Source organism: Mustela nivalis (genome assembly GCF_964662115.1).
Source record: "Mustela nivalis genome assembly, chromosome: 17".
Taxonomy (NCBI): Eukaryota; Metazoa; Chordata; class Mammalia; order Carnivora; family Mustelidae; genus Mustela; species Mustela nivalis.
In genome coordinates, this window is record NC_139036.1 from 47,953,212 (window position 1) to 47,972,450 (window position 19,239).

Here is a 19,239-nt window from a genome sequence, read left to right on the forward strand (position 1 = left end):
AATGGAAGCCTACTGATAAATATTAAAGACAAGGGGTGCCTGGGTGGCTCAGTTGGTTAAAGCCTCTGCTTTCAGCTCAGGTCATGATCCCAGGGTCCTGGGATCAAGCCCCACATCGGGCTCTCTACTCAGCCAGGAGCCTGCTTCCTCCTCTCTCTCTCTCCGCCTGCCTCTCTGCCTACTTGTGATCTCTGTCTGTCAAATAAATAAATAAATAATCTTTAAAAAAAAAAAAAAGTTAAAGACGACTGTGGCAACACTGGGGAGTTATTTTGCTATTCCTTCTCCATATGCTTGAAATTCTCCCTATCATAACAGGTTAGAGATTTTTAAAAAAAGCTTGGAAAGCCAGCAAAATAAAAGCAAACAGCATCATCTGAAAATGTGCAATGAAAGCCTAAGGTGGAAAAGTGGTTGTTTTTATTTAATAATGAGAACTGGTATCAGGCAAGATTCTTGCTTTAAAAAAAAAAAAAAATTCAGCCATGTGAAAAGAAAGCTGGCCTAACTATAAGGCTATAAACAAACACTGCTACAAAATAAGCCACTCTATCTATATGGAGACCGATAAGGATAAAAGGCGTCCCACAAAGCTGTTTTACTTTCAGAAGGGAAAAAAGGGGTGGTGCGGGGAGGGGGGGAGGTTCCTGTGCAAGTATGAAAACAGGTGTTAATCGAGGTACAGGTAAGGCTGGAGGAGGGCCAGACATGAACTTGCTCCCTGCTCCCCAGGTAGCAGCCACGGGACGGAACCCCCTTCCCTAGGGGGTCCAGCTCAGACTTGAAATGACATAATCTTTACACCCAGAGACCCGGATGAGGTTGGGTGACCTCATTGCTACTGTTGTGCTCACTGAAGCCTCCTTTTGAACCAGGGACAGAAATGCCGCATAACAGATGGTCACACCCTTCCTTTGCCCAAGTTCACAAAGGTGAAAATGGAAACATTTTTATCTCCACAAGACACGGATTTTTATCTTTCCATGAATAGTTTTTCTGGTTTTATTCTCCATCCTGTCCTCTCTGAAGCCTCATGCCCTCTCCCTCTGTCCTGGGCCACACGTGCACTCTTGACCTTGCTCCCCTTCTGAGCTATGGGTCTTAGCAGTTCCATCCAGGAGCACCAACAGCTCTACCGTTTCTGCAGCTTCTTGACCATTCTGGCCACCGCATGCACCTGCTGCTCTGCCACCCACTAGGAGGCAGCCCCTCCACGGCCACTTCCCGTTCTATGGCTTGCCCTGCCCCTTGAGTCTCGTACCTCAGCACAGCCTGACTTCTGCCCCCCTCCTCCCTCCCACAGGAATAGACATTTCCAGGTTGTCCCTTGAGGTATCTCAGGGAGCACATGCTTCCCCGAAGCTTCAACCATAACCACAATGGGAGATTTCAGGTCCCCATCATCTTCTGAGCTCTTCTTTCTGGATCAACCGGACATTTCTACTACTTCCTACCAGCACCTCAGCCACCACCTGCCCAAAGTCATGCCTTCCATCTTTTAATTCAAACCTACTTCTACTCTTGACTGTTTTGTTAACAGTACCACTATTCTCTTAGAAGACAGGCAGGATAAAAAAAAAAAAAAAAAAAAGACAGGCAGGATCCAAATGACACTGTTGACACTCGTTTCTTCCCCAACACATCCTGTCAGCTGCCAAACCCTAAGGTCTATATCTGTAACAATCATCATTTTGTTTCCTATGCCCAGTATCCCTCCGTCATCAGACCTCCTTCCCTTTTAAGTGCTCCCTTTTTTCTGCTCTATGTGGCTTTTGGAATCAGATGAGTCTATCCTGAAGTCCTAACTCTGCCAATTACCAGCTGAGTGACCTCAGCAGAATTACTTAATCTCTTTGGGCCTGAATTTCCTCATCAATGAAGAAAAACATATATAATAACACCAATAACCCATGAGGCATCTCTCTGTGGATTAAATAAGGATGGAGTGTTTGTTAAGACTTAAAGTCTGTGCCTTGAGAGTGGTGATGCTTGTAAGGACAGAAGTCAGATTATCCTTCTCTACCACTCAAAATCTTTTGGTGGTTTCCATTTCAATCATAAGGGCCAGTGGTCACCCAGTGGCCTATAAATTCCACACAATCCCACCCTCCCAACCTCTAACGCTTTCTTGCTATTTCCTCCTTGCTTATTCCAGCCGAGCTCTTCATAGCCCTCAAATACTGTCTAGCCTGCTCCGGCCTCAGGCACTTTGCATTTGCTGCCCGCTCTGCCCACATCTTTGATCAAATATTACCATCTCAGCAGGGGGTCTTCCTTGACCACCTCCTATCCCTCAGGGATCCCCTACACCTCTTCCCTCCTTGATTTTTCTCCACGACACTTAAACCACCTCTGAAGTTCAGCGTATTTAACTTATTTTTTAAGAAACATCGACTCTAGCCACTGATTAACTTTTTTGTTGTCTGCCATATCCCCAACACCTAAAACAGTGCCTGGCACAGAGGACTGATTGGAACAATCAGTTCAGGTTCGTTTCCTTCCTGCCTCTCTTCCTGCCCAGTCTGGACATCCATCCTTAATGACTTTTAATAATCCAGTAACTAGGTTCTACCACTCCTCAACCCAAAATCTACCCAGCCATCCCCTTTCCTCCATACCCAGGCTCTGAGTGCTGCTGAAGAAAACACTAAATCACTCTTGGAGAAAGCATTCCCCAGCTGGGCCCCAAGTCCTAAGAGATGCGCTTATCTACTTCCTGGTTGGCCTCTGTTCCCTCTTCCTCCCAGCTAATATTTCAAACCTTCACTCCTTGCCTCAAGTTCTCCTCCTCTGCACACCTGACTCTGCCTTCTGCGGCACAGGGGGCGTAAGCGCGGGCAGAGTGAGCGCTCCCAAACTTCCCGCCCTTCTCCTCCAGTTTGCCCAATTTCACTCTTTCCTTCTAGCCCACAGGCGGCTACCATGTCTCCAAGGATCTTCTGGTCCTCCTCTGGCTGGCTAACTTCTTCCTCCCCAGCCCACAACACACCCAACCTCTGGGCTCTCCTTTCTCTCCTTTCAGGTGTACAATCCGAGAAACGCACACATCCATGTAACCACCCTCACACCCTACGATGTTTCCGTCACCCCAAAGCATTTTCTCACGCTTCGCTATCCCCACCTTCAAAATCCCCAACTCCCACTCCATGACCACCAATGGATTCGTCGTGTTTGTTCTAAAATTGCACGAATGCAGTTCCCCCGTTAGGTTCTCTTGAGTGTCTGGGTTCCTTCTCTCTGCATCTGTTTTTTTGAAATTCAGCTATGCTGTTGCACGTTGTCACAGTGCTTTTATATTGCTAAGTACTGTCCCACTGCGTGGATGTGCCACGATTTGTTTACTGATCTGCTGAGGGACACTGGGTTATTCCAGTTTGGGGCTGGAAAAACATGACTAAAGCTGTTAGGAACATCTGTGTGCAAGTGTTTGTTGGGTTTTCACTTCTGTTGGGAAAATACCCGGAACGTGGAGCCATGCTGGTTTATATCTGACTTGACAAGGAGCTGTCAAACAGCTCTTCGAAGTGGTTGCGCTATTTTAGGTTCCCACCAGCAGAGGGTAAGTGTCTGTATACTTGACTCTCCCCTTAATTCTAACCCATTCCCATTCAATTAGATCCTAGCTGTGTTAAGATTCAGTCCAGTAAACATTTCTCAAGATCTGCAAACTAGGCAGCCACCATTTCTCACTGGGTCTCCCCAGCAGTCTCCTCACCAGCCCCCCATCTGGGGTCTCTAGCTTTCAGATGTGCATTCTACCTACCGCCTGCAAGGGCTTGACAAAGGCAAATTCGTTCACGTCTTTCCTCCACAAAAAACCCTACGATGGTCCCCCCCTGCCTAGTGAATACTTTCCATCTCTGTGGCTCAAGTCAGAAGATCCCAAACTTTCTTGGTTCACGGCGCCCTTCGTGTCTCAGTAATTTCTTCAGAGGGGCCTGGGTCATACTTTACAGTTCCATTTATTAAATAGTTAGTTCTACACGACCTAGGTATATAGGGACTAGCAACTCAGAAGCCACGTGAAAAAAAGGAAAACACATAAATGGAAAGAAAACCATTTATTTCATTCTTAACCATAATTACTTGCTAATGGGATGTGTGCTTGCTGGGTGCCGTAAGATATCCCAAACCTTATAATCAGATTAGACACTGGCCCCCCTCGTTACCATTCCACGTTGATTATCATGTGGTATTTTAATTTTATCACAGCAACCACCAAAAATTGAGCTTTGCAAAGATACACTGTTGAAAGGAAAGGAACACAACCTAATGTTGAAACTAGAAACTGCCTTGAGTGTGGTATCTGACACTTGTTGAGTACCGCTAGGCTTCTCTCAAATATTTAAAACAAGGGGCACCTGGGTGGCTCAGTCAGTTAAGTGTCTCCCTCCGGCTCAGGTCATGGTCCCACAGTCCTGGGATGGAGCCCCACATTGGGCATCCTGCTCAGCGGGGAGCCTGCTTCTCCCTCTGCCTGCTACTCCCCCTGCTTGTGTTCCCTCTTTGGCTGTCTCTGTCAAATAAATAAATAAAATCTTCAAAAACAAAAAATTTAGAACAAGGTGCAATGCCTTTTGTGAATATACTGTGGCACCCAGGGCCCCTAAGCACAGCTTGGGAACCAGAGGCCTAGGCATTCAGGGTTCTGCAAAATCTGGGCCCAATTCTTCTCCAGGCTTCTTTTTCAATCACGTCTCTTTCCTGAATGCCCCCATGCTTTTGCGTTGGTCTCTGCGCTCCAGGAGACCAGAAAATGACCGCCCACTGCACTTGGTATCTTCTTAGGAAGATACCCCCCGCCCCAGGCATAGGCGACTCTTCTGGGTCTCAGATATCACGAGGCTGGATTTTCAGCAGGTTGAAGGACAGAGCCCATCTATGTTGTATTCTGTGAAATATACATGGAAAAGTACATAAACCTTATGTACAGTTTAATGAGTAATCAGAGTGACGTCTGAGGTAACTGCCAAGGGGGCCTCTGTTCCCTCGTACTTAGTAGACGATGCTGTTTGCAGAATGAAAGGGAGTCAGGAATTTAGGATATTCAATACTGTATGTGGGATAGAGTCATTCCAATTTCATTTTTCCAAATGAAAAGGACTTTTCCACACAGAAACCTATGCGATAAAAGCTAAAGAGAGCTGCCACACACCATTGTTTGTTCACTCACATTTGAGATTTTACTTATTTGACAGAGAGAGAGAGAGAGAGAGCGAGCACACAATCAGGGCAAGCAGCAGGGAGAAGGAGAAGCAGGCTCCCCACTGCACAAGGAGCCCAACACGGAGCCCAAAGTGGGGCTTGAGCCCAGGAGCCTAGGATCATGACCTGAGCCAAAGGCGCTTAACTGACTGAGCCACCCAGGTGCCCCATGTTCACTCACTTTTAAAATTATTTAAATGTATGGGGAAAAAAATGATCTGGTATTTGCTACAGAAGGAAGGAACTGAGGGGCACCTGGGTGGCTCAGTGGGTTAAAGCCTCTGCCTTCGGCTCAGGTCATGATCCCAGAGTTCTGGGATCGAGCCCCGCATCGGGCTCTCTGCTCAGCGGGGAGCCTTATTCCTCCTCTCTCTCTCTGCCTGCCTCTCTGCCTACTTGTAATCTCTGCCTGTCAAATAAATAAATAAAATCTTAAAAAAAAAAAAAAAAAAAAGAAGGAAGGAACTGAGGCCTGCCATGTGCTGACAGCCCCTGATGGTGGGCACTGGCTGCACGAGGATTTCATGACACTGGTCTACACTTTTGTGTGTTGAAGTTTTTATAAAATGAAAAAAATTTTTAAAGAGAACTTTAAAAAAAGAAGCCATTTAAGGAAAGCCTTTCTGGTATGTTCAGAAGAGACACCTGCTTTTCCTGCATTCACCTATAATACAAACCTTCACTTTTTTTTTTTTAAAGTAATATCTGTACTCAACATGGGGCTCGAACTCAGGATCCTGAGATCCCTACTGACTTAGCCAGCCAGAGGCCCTAAACCTTCCCTTTCTAAAGTGAAGCAGGGTTCATTTTAGATCCCCCAGGGTTTGAAGGCACTGGAGGGAACCAGGCTCGAAGGGCAAGGAGGACCTGGTTAGCAGCACAGCACACTTCCCTAACACACGCCTAGCAGAACTGGCGAGGGTGTGGGAACACAGAGGGGGTGATTAATCAGCAAAATCGAAAAATGTCTCTGATGAAGTCAACCAAAATTTACATAAGTGTCTCAAACCAGACCTCAGGTCCGCCAGCCTCTCCCTAGAGGTAGCTCTGGGCAGACTTTCTTCCACGTAGGAAGGAATCGGTTCCTTTGATTACGGATGCCGCAAGAACAGGTTGCCCATTTGATTGGAGCTTAAGCAACCTTACAAGATCATTCTCTTCTCTTTCTCAGATGAGCTTTGATATTTCTGGAACACGCTGCTTCTCTGGTGAGATCTAGATGAGCCTCACCACATTCTTTCCAAAGCACAACCACCTAGCTGACCCCTACACTGTACCTGGCATTTAAAACTGGCTTACTCTCGGACTAGAAACTTCTCTAGGTACTAGATGACTTCTCTAGGTAAAACTACGATGTCACAGCACATCTGAAATTCTCCAAACCAGCTCCTACTATCTCCAGCAATGATTTGAACTCTTCTGGGTTGGCCTTTCTGAAAGGTATTTATGGACCAAAAAGTCAGAAATGAAGGCTCCTCATATACCAAATATTTAAGAGCCTTGTCCTTCCCTCCCTCCCTTTCTGAGAAAGAGTGTGACAACCCAACTACTGGTAATCATCTGTTGAGATTTACCACAGGCATCTTGAAAGCAAATGCTGGGCATGTGCCAACTGTGTGGGATATAGAAAGGAGTTCATAAAGCCGACGTACATGAACAGTGAATAATGAGCTGCTGAAACCTACAGTATGTACCACGGGATTTCCTGGGTGACGGAAGTCACTGAGGGCTAATGTACTCGAGGAAGACAGACTTCATAATGAAGGAGGACTCAGAGGGCGGGGATGACCAGACAGCATAAGTGAAGAACCATCACCCCCATGTGTGGGAATGAAGACACAGGCTTGGCAAGCGGCAGGTGTTCCTTCTGAGGAGCCACAAAAGTAAGGCCAGACAGTAGGCAGCGAGGCCATGGAGCAGAAAGTTGTGAAAACTCTGATGTGGTACAGCGGGCGCTAACCAGGGGCTGCCTGGAGGCTTCTGAGCAAAAGGCGCTCCATGTCTGTTGAAGGAAGGTTAGACAGGCGAGCATCAGGGCATGAAGTAAAGGAGAAAGGGAAGGAGTCACAAAGAGCGGGGAGGAGGGCGGCCCGGTAACCCCAGTCCGGTGGCCTGCACCTGCACCGGAATGGGGGCAGGAGGCAGGGCGGCAGGAGGGCTGGTTTGGAACCAAACAGGAATGGGAAACGTAGCAGCAAACCCTCCTGTTCAAAAAATGCAGTGGAGGGCGCCTGGGTGGCTCAGTGGGTTAAGCCGCTGCCTTCGGCTCAGGTCATGATCTCAGGGTCCTGAGATCGAGTCCCGCATCGGGCTCTCTGCTCAGCAGGGAGCCTGCTTCCTCCTCTCTCTCTCTCTGCCTGTCTCTCTGCCTACTTGTGATCTCTCTCTGTCAAATAAATAAATAAAATCTTTAAAAAAAAAATGCAGTGGAAAAAGGACGCAAAGAGGACATGGAGATTTAATCCTAGCAGATGGTGAAGCTAGACTGGTCTGAAGGCAGTAAACCACTGGCATCTCCTCAAGAAAATGCTGAAAGTTCTACGTTCTTATAAAAATTATTAGTAAAAACAAGGTCATTCACCCTTCCTAACTCCAAAGGTAAGTCTCCCACATAGGTTCAACGGACTCCAGTAAACCAGTCAGGCACTTCTTCTCCCCAGCGGCAGCTCATTTCCCCAAAGGAAAGTACTCCCGTAACCTAAACCTCAAGTTCCCATTAATTTGTAAGATCCAACGGGTACGGCAGCAAGTCTCAAATGTTCTTCAAAGTTCAGCTTTCATAGGAGAGCATTTTATTTTATTTTTTAAGATTTTATTTATGTATTTGAGAGAGAAAGTACACAAGGTGGGGGGAGGAGCAGGGGCAGAGGGAGAAGCAGACTTCCCTCTGAACAGCAACCCAGATGCAGGGCTCGATCCCAGGACTCCAGGATCATGACCTGAGCTGAAGGCAGACGCTTAACTGAGTCCCCCAGGCACCCCAAGGAGAGCCTTTTCATGCAGGCATCTAACCAAGAGCTGATCCTCAAATTCCAAATCTCACCAGAACCGGAAAAGGACTTAATGAGATTTCTTGCAGGTGAAGCTCTGCAAGTCACCAAAATGTCACGTCGGACAGAGACAAGCATGCGGTGGGACCAAAGTCATCTGAAAAACCCCCCTTTCCACCAGCTCTCTGATTCTACTGTGTTCTTGCTCACCCTTCCCCGGCAGAAGTAACTCAGACCTCAAAGTGCACATTGATCACTATAATCAATGGTGAAAGAATTCAAGGAGGAGAACAAGATGACTCAGTGCTATAGCCTGCACCCAAACACCTCTCACGACGCAGAGCGGCACAGAACTCACTCGTGGGCAACGGGAGTGCTCTCAAACCTGGCACAAGTAACAAAGTCATAGCCTTCAACATTCACAATCATATCCCCAAACAGACCTAGTAATGCTGCGGAGAAGACCCCCAGAATTGAAATCTGTGCCACTCTGTGTGGAGACTGCTGTTTTAAGCCTAGAAAATTCCGAAAGAGGAGACCGATTAGAACTGCTAACTAAATGTTCCTTCTTACAATTCCCTTCTTCTATTTCCGTCACACCTCTAAAGGCAGACCTCAGACTCTTCCAGAGGAACAGGCACGCTGTTTAGGGATAGGAGAGAAAATCAACTGCAAAAAGTCACGAAATCCACATGAAACTCAAGGTCAGGAACTGGAACCTGCTGGGACAATGGTCCAAGTGACAGATGACACATCCCACAGGGGCAGAGTCTCGTCTCATCTGTTCTCAGGCTTCCAAAAGACATCTTAGTGGGAAGGGTTCTGGGACCCAAGTCAGCATTAGGTTCCTGAGACATTTACAGAGCATCCCTGGCCGTCTAGAGAGCCCAGCCTCGGGAAGCTAGAATTTAGGGGGCAGCTGGAAGGTTCAGTGAGTTAAGTGTCTGACTCTTGATATCAGCTCAGGTCATGATCTCAGGGTCATGACATCAAGCCCCGTGTCGGGCTCTGGGCTGAGGGAACAGCCTGCTTACGATTCTCCCCCTCTCTCTCCTGCTGCCCACCCCCATGCTCTTTCTCAAAAATAAATTTAAAAATAAATTAAAAAAAAGAAGAAGTTAGAACTCAGTGGGAAGACAAACATAAACAAAAATTCACAAGTACCCCCAAATCCACATGAGGAAGGGGCCCACCCAGCTTGAGGGGTCAAGCAGGTGGCCTCCGAAGGGGCTCCTGAAGGATGACTAGGAGCCTGTCCAACACTGCAGGCTGCTGATGGGGAGGGAACACAAGCCAAGGCCCCGTGTCTCTGAGGCCTGGAGGGGTGGGTGAGGGCCAGATGGTGAAGGGCCTTGCCTGTACACCAAGGAGGTCAGACGAGACCCTGTAAACCGGTGCTTCTCTAACTGTGGGGAAGGACCAGCTACTGAAACTTCCAGCCCATCGTGGATGACGCCTGGGATCCCTCCGGGACTTCTCGCAGACAGCTGGGCAGACCACACCTGGAGCGCTGCCTTGGCCGGCACAAGGCTAGCTCCGCAGGGGTGTGGCATGGTCCGTGGTGTCATTAGAGGGCAGGTCTGACAGCAGTGTGATGGCTGAAGGACAGCCGGAAGCTCCTGTGGTGACCTAGGAATGGATGTTGAAAGCCTGGCTAAGGCACTGGCAAGGAGTGCAGCGAGAAGGAGTCAGATTTGAGAGACGCTACTTCGGTCACCATGACAGAATTCAGTGAGCGAGTGGCAAAGCATCATGCTACACTTATCCAACTCAGGGGGCCGCAGCAGTGGTCGGCACCAGCAGGAACCATGGGAAGAGGCATGTGGTAAGAAAGGAAAACACACGTGACATCTGAAGAAAATCTTCCCCTATAACTCTAGTGTTTCTTTTACTCTGTTTTGTCTAGTTTAGTCTTTTAAATAATTCTAGTACATTTTAATAACTAGTATTTTCAAGGTGAATGCAAGAAGCCTGAAACCAGCCCTGGAGATACCAAAGAAAAGCTTTTCAGCCTCACCAAGCCAAAGCAGGTTTTAGAAAACGGACCTAATGCCACACACGGCAGCAATGCTTTCTGTTTGCATCTGGGCTGAAAGTGCAGAAAGCAAACACCCTAACTGTCTTCACTGGTGAAATTTCAGACAAAGACAGACAGTTCTGGTGTGGCTACAGTCACAAAATCGCAGCCTAGGAAGATCGCACCTCACTTGGTATGTCACACCTCAAGTTAGTTTCTGAAAACAAAACTCATTTTCTGTACTAGGTGCAGTTTGCTGCTGCGGTGTAAGAAATCTCCACCTCTGGGAACAGCAACACATGTTTGGGTGAAGAACAAAAGCACCTGCCAAAACTAATCTGTGGAAAGGAAAAAAGAAAACAAAACTCTCCCAACTTGTTGGCCCCTGAAATGAGTAAACAAATCAGGAAACCATGAAATGGAATAACAGGGATATAGTCTGTCCAACCTCAGTTTGGGGAGTCACAGGGGTGTCTATTTCCATCGGCAGTCTCTTCTATTTGACTCTGATTCCCCACTGCCACTCAGACCCAAACCCGTGACCTCCCTTGCCTGGACTGGTGCAGTAGCCTCCACCTAGTCTGCAGCTTCCTCCTGGCCTCATCAGCTCAGTCTCAACACAGCACATGCTGACCCTGTGAAGTGGAGGCCAGGTGTCTTAGTCATCGCGGGTTGCCTCAACAAAATACCACAGCTTTAGTGGCTTCAACAACAGACACTTCTTTCTCACAGTTCCAGAGGTGTTAAGTCCAAGATCAGGGTGTCAGCATGGTTGGGTTCTGGGGAGAGCCCTGTTCCTGGCTCGCTGATGGCGGCCTTCTTGCCGTGTTCTCTTGTGGTGAGAGAGAGTAAGAGCTCTGGGCTTTTCCTTTTCTCAAAGGGGCACTAATCCCATCATGGGGTGGAGATGGGGACTCCCTCATGACCTCATCTAAGCTAAATCCCCCAAGCTCCACTTCCAAATACTATCACACAGTGGGGTAAGGCTTCAGCACGTGAATTTTGGAAGGACACAAACATCAGTCCATAATACCACGGCATGTCACCCTCTGCTCAGCGATCTCCAATGGTGACTTCAAAAAGGCCAACCTCCTCACACTAGCCACCAGGCCCTATGGCTCTATGGGGAGGGCACAGCTTGCTGGTACTCGGGAAATCTGTGAGGGCATTTCTTAGTGATCCCAGGGACTGGTGGGGGGTGTATAGGAGGTGAGGGGGGAACACAAGCACTAGGTGTGGGGCACAGAGCACTGCAGAGCCAAAGCCCATCCCAAATCTATACATGCTCTCGCGTCTGTCAGACTCTCCCACAGGCCAAAAGCCTTTAATAGCTCCCCAATCCCACAGCCTCACTTGTGTAAAAGCACAAAGGCACTTTTCGCATAATTTTATACAGCTCATCTTCTCAGAATGTAACTACTGTATAAATCGGTTGAGGTCACACTGCTTTGGTTTGGAGCGTTACCGAGAATTATTCACCGTCTTGGAAACCCAGTCCCCATCAGGATCCTGGTGTTTTGCTTGGTCCGTGGTAGCGGGCACCGCGTTCACTCGGAGGTGGAGCGTCATGGTGTGTCAGATCATTACGTGTTAAACTGCATACACGTGAGTAAAAGTTACTTTTCCATTATTCCAGTGTTAGCTGGGTAATACACGCATTTCTTTCTGAAATTGTGTGTGTGCATGTGTGTAGCTTACGGTCTTACACATTTCATTCCGGGACATTAGCGGGGGCATTTTTATAATAAATAGTCTAAGAAGACAGTCTATGTGTCCTCACGTGACCGGTGCTCTGAGCTCGACTCCTGCTACCCTTTCTCACCTTTACCCCCGACTCTCCCTCCAGCCACGCCAACACTGTTCCTCCTCCAGCCCGAAGACTCTCCCACCTCTGCCCCTGCTATGTGCTGCCTAAACACTCCTCTGCCGCCTTGAGTTCTTGCTCAAATGACACCTTCCCAGGGGCATCATTCCTGCTTAAAATTGCAGCTCCCCACCCCTCCAACGCCTGGTACTCCCTAATTCCACTGCCCTGCTTTACTTTTCCTCTATAAAATCCGCTAATTTATTTCCTTGTCCATTTACCACTAGAATGAAAGCTCTAGGAGGGCAGGATTTTGTCTGTTTCGTTCACCTGCTGTATCCTCAGGGCCTAGAGCAATGTGGGGATACCTTTAAAGGTGATTCACAGATTAATGGTTTAAAAATACCCATTCTGAAAACTTTAGTTACAATTGCAAGATTAAGGGGTGCCTGGGTGGCTCAGTGGGTTAAGCCTCTGCCTTCAGCTCGGGTCATGATCTCAGGGTCCTGGGATAGAGGCCTGCATTGGGCTCTCTGCTCAGCGGAGAGCCTGCTTCTCCCCCCCCCCCCCCTCCCGCCTGTCTCTCTGCCTGCTTGTGATCTCTCTCTGTCAAATATATAAATAAGATCTTTAAAAAAATTTTTTTAAAAAATTGCAAGATTAAAACTGAATTAAAAACTCAGGGTCTGTATATATTACCACTTCTAATCTTTGTATAGAAATACATATATATATATGCACCTGGGTGGCTCATTGGGCTCAGGTCATAATCTCAGGGTCCTGGGATAGAGACCCTCATTGGGCTCTCTGCTCAGCGGGGAGCCTGCTTCTCCCTCTCTCTGTCTCTGCCTACGTGTGATCTCTGTTAAATAAATAAATAAAATCTTAAGAAAAAAATATATGTGTGTGTGTTGTGTGTGTGTGTGTATGTATATATATACACTGTAATAGACATAGTACATAGATCTGTAGAAATACATACTATATATTTTATACAGCTACTGGAATCCAGGACTGAATTTAACTAAAAAAAGCCAACCTATTCTCGGAAAAATGAGACTTAGAACATCTTAAATATTACTTGAAATTACTAGACCTTGCTGAGATTTCTCAAATTCTCCCTTTAAGTGTCTTTTAACACCTCCCTGCTCTGCTTCCCTAATCTGTTGCTGGATTCTACCGATTGCATTTCTGTCCCACCTTTCCCCTTCCCCCTGCCCCCCTTTGCACAACCCTGGCCTCCCTGTCGCCAGCCCATACTCCCACACTCCACTGCAGGATTAAAGGTTTAAACCTGTTGAGTCACTCACCTGCTGTCACATTAATGGTCCCAGCTTCCTGCTCATTCAAATACAAAAGCCTCGATGCAACCATAGGGGCCAACATCCCCTCCAGCTTCTCTCCTATCACCTCAGTCCTTAAGCTCCTCTCAGACAGGACCTGTTCCTACACCCCAGACCTGCGGCCCCTTTTCCAGGCCTCGAAGTCCCTACCCCCTCCCTTAGAAACCCTGGGTCTGTGCTGGAGCTATGGCACCTGTCATTTCTCCCTATCAGGCTGCAGGCTCCTTGAGGACAAGGACGGGCTGCTTATTCTCAGTGCCCTACAAAGTATCCTTCACAGACTAGATTCTCTAAACACTTGTTAATTAAGTAAAAGAGAGAACAATTCTTTAAGTTCTACAGTATGGGAGCGAAGAGAGGCGCCTGGGTGGCACAGTTGGTTAAGCGGCTGCCTTTAGCTCAGGTCATGATCCTGGGGTCCTGGGATCCAGCCCCACACTGGGCTCCCTGCTGCTCCCCTTGCTTGTGCTCTCTGTCAAATAAATAAATAAAACCTTTTTAAAAAATTAAAAATAAAGTATAGGAAAGAAGAGATGGATTTTTATGTTTGTCTAAGTGACAAACAAGGTGAGACACAGTTTTGCCAATACAGCCAAGGCTACTTGTAGAAACGAAGACTTCGACAAGATCAATTTAAAACAATACATGCAGGGAGAAACAAAGCGCAAGAATGAAGTAGCTTGGGCCAAAAATGCCCTGCCTGGGAACGCTGAGACTGAGGGCCCAGCCCTAATATTCAACAGTAAAAATGTTTATCTCAATCCTTCTGTTGAGGATTTGTTGAATTCGCCTTTGGACAAAATCAGAAATTGTGAAAATTTAAAGAACAGTCCTTTTGTTTTAAAAACGTTAAAAGGGGGACGCCTGGGTGGCTCAGTGGAGTAAAGCCCCTGCCTTCGGCTCAGGTCATGATGTCAGGGTCCTGGGATCGAGCTCAGCAGGGAGCCTGCTTCCTCCTCTCTCTCTGCCTGCCTCTCCGCCTCCTTGTGATTTCTGTCTGTCAAATAAATAAATAAATCTTTAAAAAAACCAACACGTTAAAAGGTGGGCCACTGGGGAGGCTCAGTTGGTTTAGCGGTGAAAAGCCCACCTTCCGCTCGGGTCATGATCCTAGGGTTCTGGGATGGAGCCCCAAGGCGGGCTCCCTGCTCAGCAGGGGGTCTGCTTCTCACCGTCCCTGCTCATGCTCTCGCACATGCTTGCTCTCAAATGAATAAGTTTAAAAAAATTATTTAAATAAAAACTAAAAGCATTAAAAGGCTCAAATAGGAAGGAGAGAAAGTACGAATAACATTCTGGGAGCCTGTAACGCAATGCCAAAGGCCAGATCCATAGTCTCCCCGTGGCCACCCCTCCTGAGAGCTCTGGTCCTTTCAGCTGCCTGGGATTCCTGCTGAGCCCAGCAGGAGCCAGACAGGTGAGGCAGGTGGTCTGTGGTAGCCCAGTTGCCATCATCTCTGGGTGGCAACTAGGTTTGCTGTCGAACTGGTAAAATGGTGTGTGACCTTCTGACATATGCCAATTTTTTTCCACTTAAAACACTGTTTTGGAACATTTTATTATCAAAGGAAAAACACTCGCTGTGCTCATGAAAATAATGAGTCACGTCACAGAGCAGTGACGAAAGAGAGGCATGCTGGTCAGACCCTAATCTACAGCCAAATCAGAATTATTACTGGACAGAATAATAGAGATGACTCTGAAAGCCCCAAATCCTTGGATTTGCATGGCTTTATCCAGGAAGATTGCTTTGGAAATCAAATACCAGTTCCCAGCTGTAGGACTCCACTCTGCTAACTATCACCAGGAAGACAAGATCATAAAAAAGGAGGCATGGCAAATTAAATGAGAAACGAGCTCAGTCTTTCACTTCCCTCAACGTAAAGACCCAATAAAGTGGCTAACTTGGATGAATGTCAAATTTTACAGCCCTCGAGGATTTCAGCCTCTATAAAAACAAATGAGTAATATGAGGTTATAGAAGATAGTTCTTGTAATTATGATTACAAGATTCTAATCATTAGATAGAACTTAAAAAAATTTAATGTAGTATGCCTTTGTGAAAGACCTATCAGCCAGAACTATTAGTAGAAAAGCCTAGAGCTACTTAAACATGAAATCTAGAAAGGAAAAAAAAAAAAAGATAAAGTTTGCCTCTTCAGTTGATGCATTTGGTGAATGATCCCCATTCAAGCTGTAAACGTACCCTCTGAGTAAAATTCCCTCTCTTCTCCTTGATGCCACTCTCCTTTTTAATTTTATTAAAGATGTGTAACTGTTCTTCTCTTTTTTTGGATTAGGTTTCCTCAGAAAGCAGCTGAGCAAATGCCCATGTCACCCAAGGTCCAAAGCCAAAATTACCTTCTTTTAAAGTCCATTTGATCGAGCCTGTCCTCTTGCTGACAGCATGCAAACTTCCATCCAGAGTTGACACAAACAACAAGGTTTCAGGAAGCGTCACTGTGCTGGGACTTCCAAAAATCTGCAATGAGATGTAGAAGAATCTTCGTGTTCAATAGGATTCTTCGTCTTTGGCATGCACAACCACACACAGAACCCCCGGGGACATCCCAGAAGCTTTCCTTCTAAAATCCGCCACCTCACAGACGAAGACATTGCAGTTACAGAGCCTATGTCCAAGGGCACATGTCTAGATAACAGCCAAGTCAGCACTAGACCCCAGGTCGCTTTATGCTATCTAAGCAGCAATCCTCCCTGCAGACAGATAGGCTTATAACCTCATAGGACAAAGACAAGGATTCTGAAATAATCCATGGGTAGCCCCCACTGAAACGGGAGGAAAGTCTGCTCAGCTTTCTAATGAACTTCCTTCTCTTGGTTATACTTCACCTTCAAAAAGGTCAAGTATTTGTCATCTTGCAAAGCTCCATGGTAGAGAAGAATGCCAACATACCACATATACCCACATGCACTTACAGAATTAGAAAAAGGTGAAACATTAGGGCAAAGTGTTTAAAGCAAAATAGGAAAAAACAGCTCTCATTTTATAAAAAAATTTATGTAACAAGAAAACAACAAGATTTCAAAGAAGGTTATAAAATGTATGAGAAACACAACCCAAATTGTTCTTCACTTATAATCAAAATATAATTTAAATAAAAATGTACCTTTTATGCTTAATGAGTTAAAACACGCACTCTTTTTACAGAAAAGAGCCAAAGGTAGTGAAATTTACTTTCTCATCCATCGTTGGTAGCAATGAAAATTAGAAGTTGGTGCACTCTTTCTGGAAAGCACAAAAGTGCTCAGATTTTTGATCCTATAATTCTATTTCTACATCCTGAATAGTTTTCGGATGCGGAAAAAGCTGTGTGCCCAATGGCGCTTGTTGTATCCCATTTACAAACACAAAAACTGGAAAGATCTGAATTTCCAAGATCTTAATGACTGAAATAAATTATGACACATACACTCAATGGAATATTATGCAATCATTAAAACAGCACTTCAGAAAATTTACAGCAACGCAGAAAAATGTTTCTATCAGTCTTCATGTGAAAAATACAGAATCCAAGATTTAATGTACACTGTGGTGACAATTATACTGGGCAGATTTTTTTGGTCTGCTTATCCTCTTGGCTTGGCTAAGAACTGTACCCTCCCCCACGCAGTCTCCACGGAAGCAGCTGTGTGTGAACGCACACACATGTACACACGTGCAATGCACACATGTACAGGGGATGGCTGGTAAGGTTTCCTGGGACAATAGCCCTTTGAGGTCTGGGCCCATTCAGCCATGCCACCTTATATAGTAAGATTTTCTCTTCGTCAGCACACTGTCCCACAAATTATCCGGTTCCTGGGGGTCTTCAATTAAAAATGGGCCAACATAACTTTCTTATACTGTGAGAGTTTGGATTTGGGCACAAAAATTTCAAAATACAGGAGTATGGCTGGCTTTTAGCACTAAACAACAAGACTGGGGGTTTACTTGTGCACAGCAGCCTGACCTCAAAACACCTGCACACTCTTAGTAAGAACCAGGATGGCACTTAGTCGCTTAAGAAGGAAAGCCCCATGTCTGTCTCCAAAACAGCCCGAGATGGCAGGACAAACACCGGGTCCCTGTACTCCTTCTCCACGGTGAAAACCCGCCAGCAGAGGGGCCGAAGCAGCTGCTACACTGTTCTCCCTTGCCGGCTCCTGGCCTAGAGGTGAAGAGGCTCTACCCTTTCCTTCGAACAGAGCCAGGGCCACTCACCTGGAATGGGAGAACCCAGAGCAACCTTCCCCACTGCTGGCTCAGTCTATCCTCGGTGTGAAGCCTCAACCCAAGGAAGAGGTGTCTGCTTTTTTTTTTTTTTTTTAAAGATTTTATTTATTTATTTGACAGACAGAGATTACAAGTAAGCAGAGAGGCAGTCAGAGAGAGGAGGAAGCAGGCTCCCCGCTGAGCAGAGAGCCGGACGTGGGGCTCGATCACAGGACCCTGGGATCTGACCTGAGCCAAAGGCAAAGGCTTTAACCCACTGAGCCACCCAGGTGCCCCGAGGTGTCTACTTTTTACCTGGCTGGGAAAACAGAAGCCTCAGCAAAGGTGGTGCCTACCCTAGCAGGGAGTCCAGTGTTTGGGGGATGAAATCCTTTTAGCCTACAGGGTATAGGCGGTGAGAAGCTTCATCTGCACCCGCTCACACCCGAAACGCACATCGCCCAGAGCACACGGGCTTGTAGAACAGTGGCCCAAAGACAAGACCACTGCGTGCTGTCGCTCAGCGAGACTGAAGGCGAATCTCCCACGGAGAAGGTGGAATGGCTTTGCAGCTGATGGGGGACAGCAGGACCATGTCAGATGGGGGCAGTCTAGAGACTGAATAACTCAAAAGGGAAGAATGTGTGCACATCTGGGGACCAAGAGGTGGAAAGGCCTGCTGAGTCCCCCTCCACCTGTCAAAAATCCCCTCAAGAACAGGCATTTTGTAAGTAGGTCTCGGGATGACACAAGAATTGTACTGAGCTCTGTGGACCGCTCAGCTGGTAAGAAACTAAACTCAGGCGATTTCTGTGAATGTTTGCTGGGTGGGAGAGAGACAAAGACTGAAATGGGGAAAGAAGCCTGAGAAGAAACACAGCTGACAGACAGAGTGCGCGCCCAGGCTTCGACCCTTCCTCAGGCCAACTTCCTGTCCTTGGGCTCAAAGAACCTCATGAGAAATTCCCCCTTTGCTGACATTTCTTGGAACTAGATTTCTGTCCCTCACAACCCAAGACAAACACACACGCCCCTATGAAAAAAAAAATTATACATATGAAGATGAAAAAAAATTACAAAATTATAGGAACACTTTTTTCTCCTGTATTTTCTTAAATTTTCTATAATACAATTGTGTAATCAGCAATGAATTTTTCGTAAAATAGAAAGGAGATGGCCCAGTGAGCAGGTGGGAGAGAAGTTCAAATTTAAAGGAGCTTGAGCAAGCCTGTAAGTTCCAGATGAAGCGCTTTCCATATTAGGATTCTCAGACAACTTGGCCACCTTTGATCATTAACGTCCACAAGACAGAAACAAAAGTTTAGAAACAAAGAGGTCCCTGGGTAAGACAGTTCGTATCTAGGAACGGATGAGTTCTGTCATTGTTATTAAAGCCTATAGTACAATTTTAATGAACTGAATGCCCCCAAATATATCTTATCACAGTATTAATATTCAAATGGGTCAATATTTACTAAAACCTATCAGTGCTGCTTCATTACTAGTGTGGAAACAAAAGCCACCTGCCTTGTCTGAGCATCTTGGAAACCACAGGAAGAGCAATTGTCTATGGTTGGTTGGTGAATCGAAATAAAACACTAATCACATAACTAACAGAGTCCTCTGAAAATCTCAAAAATACCAGGTTTGGCTAGAAGTTGAATTTA

The 19,239-nt window shown here is 46.4% G+C and overlaps 2 protein-coding genes across 2 annotated transcripts in view; one reads left to right on the plus strand and one right to left on the minus strand.

Moving 5' to 3' along the window:
• Nucleotides 1-19,239, plus strand: part of TACO1 (translational activator of cytochrome c oxidase I) — a 742,329-nt gene that overhangs the window by 369,947 nt on the left and 353,143 nt on the right. The gene's annotated exons all lie outside the window — the stretch shown is intronic.
• ERN1 (endoplasmic reticulum to nucleus signaling 1) overlaps nucleotides 1-19,239 on the minus strand; it is a 77,879-nt gene that overhangs the window by 36,657 nt on the left and 21,983 nt on the right. The window contains exon 2 of the mRNA XM_082706641.1: nucleotides 15,721-15,841. Coding sequence (XP_082562767.1) covers nucleotides 15,721-15,841 — 121 coding nt within the window. The remainder of the gene's footprint in view (nucleotides 1-15,720; nucleotides 15,842-19,239) is intronic.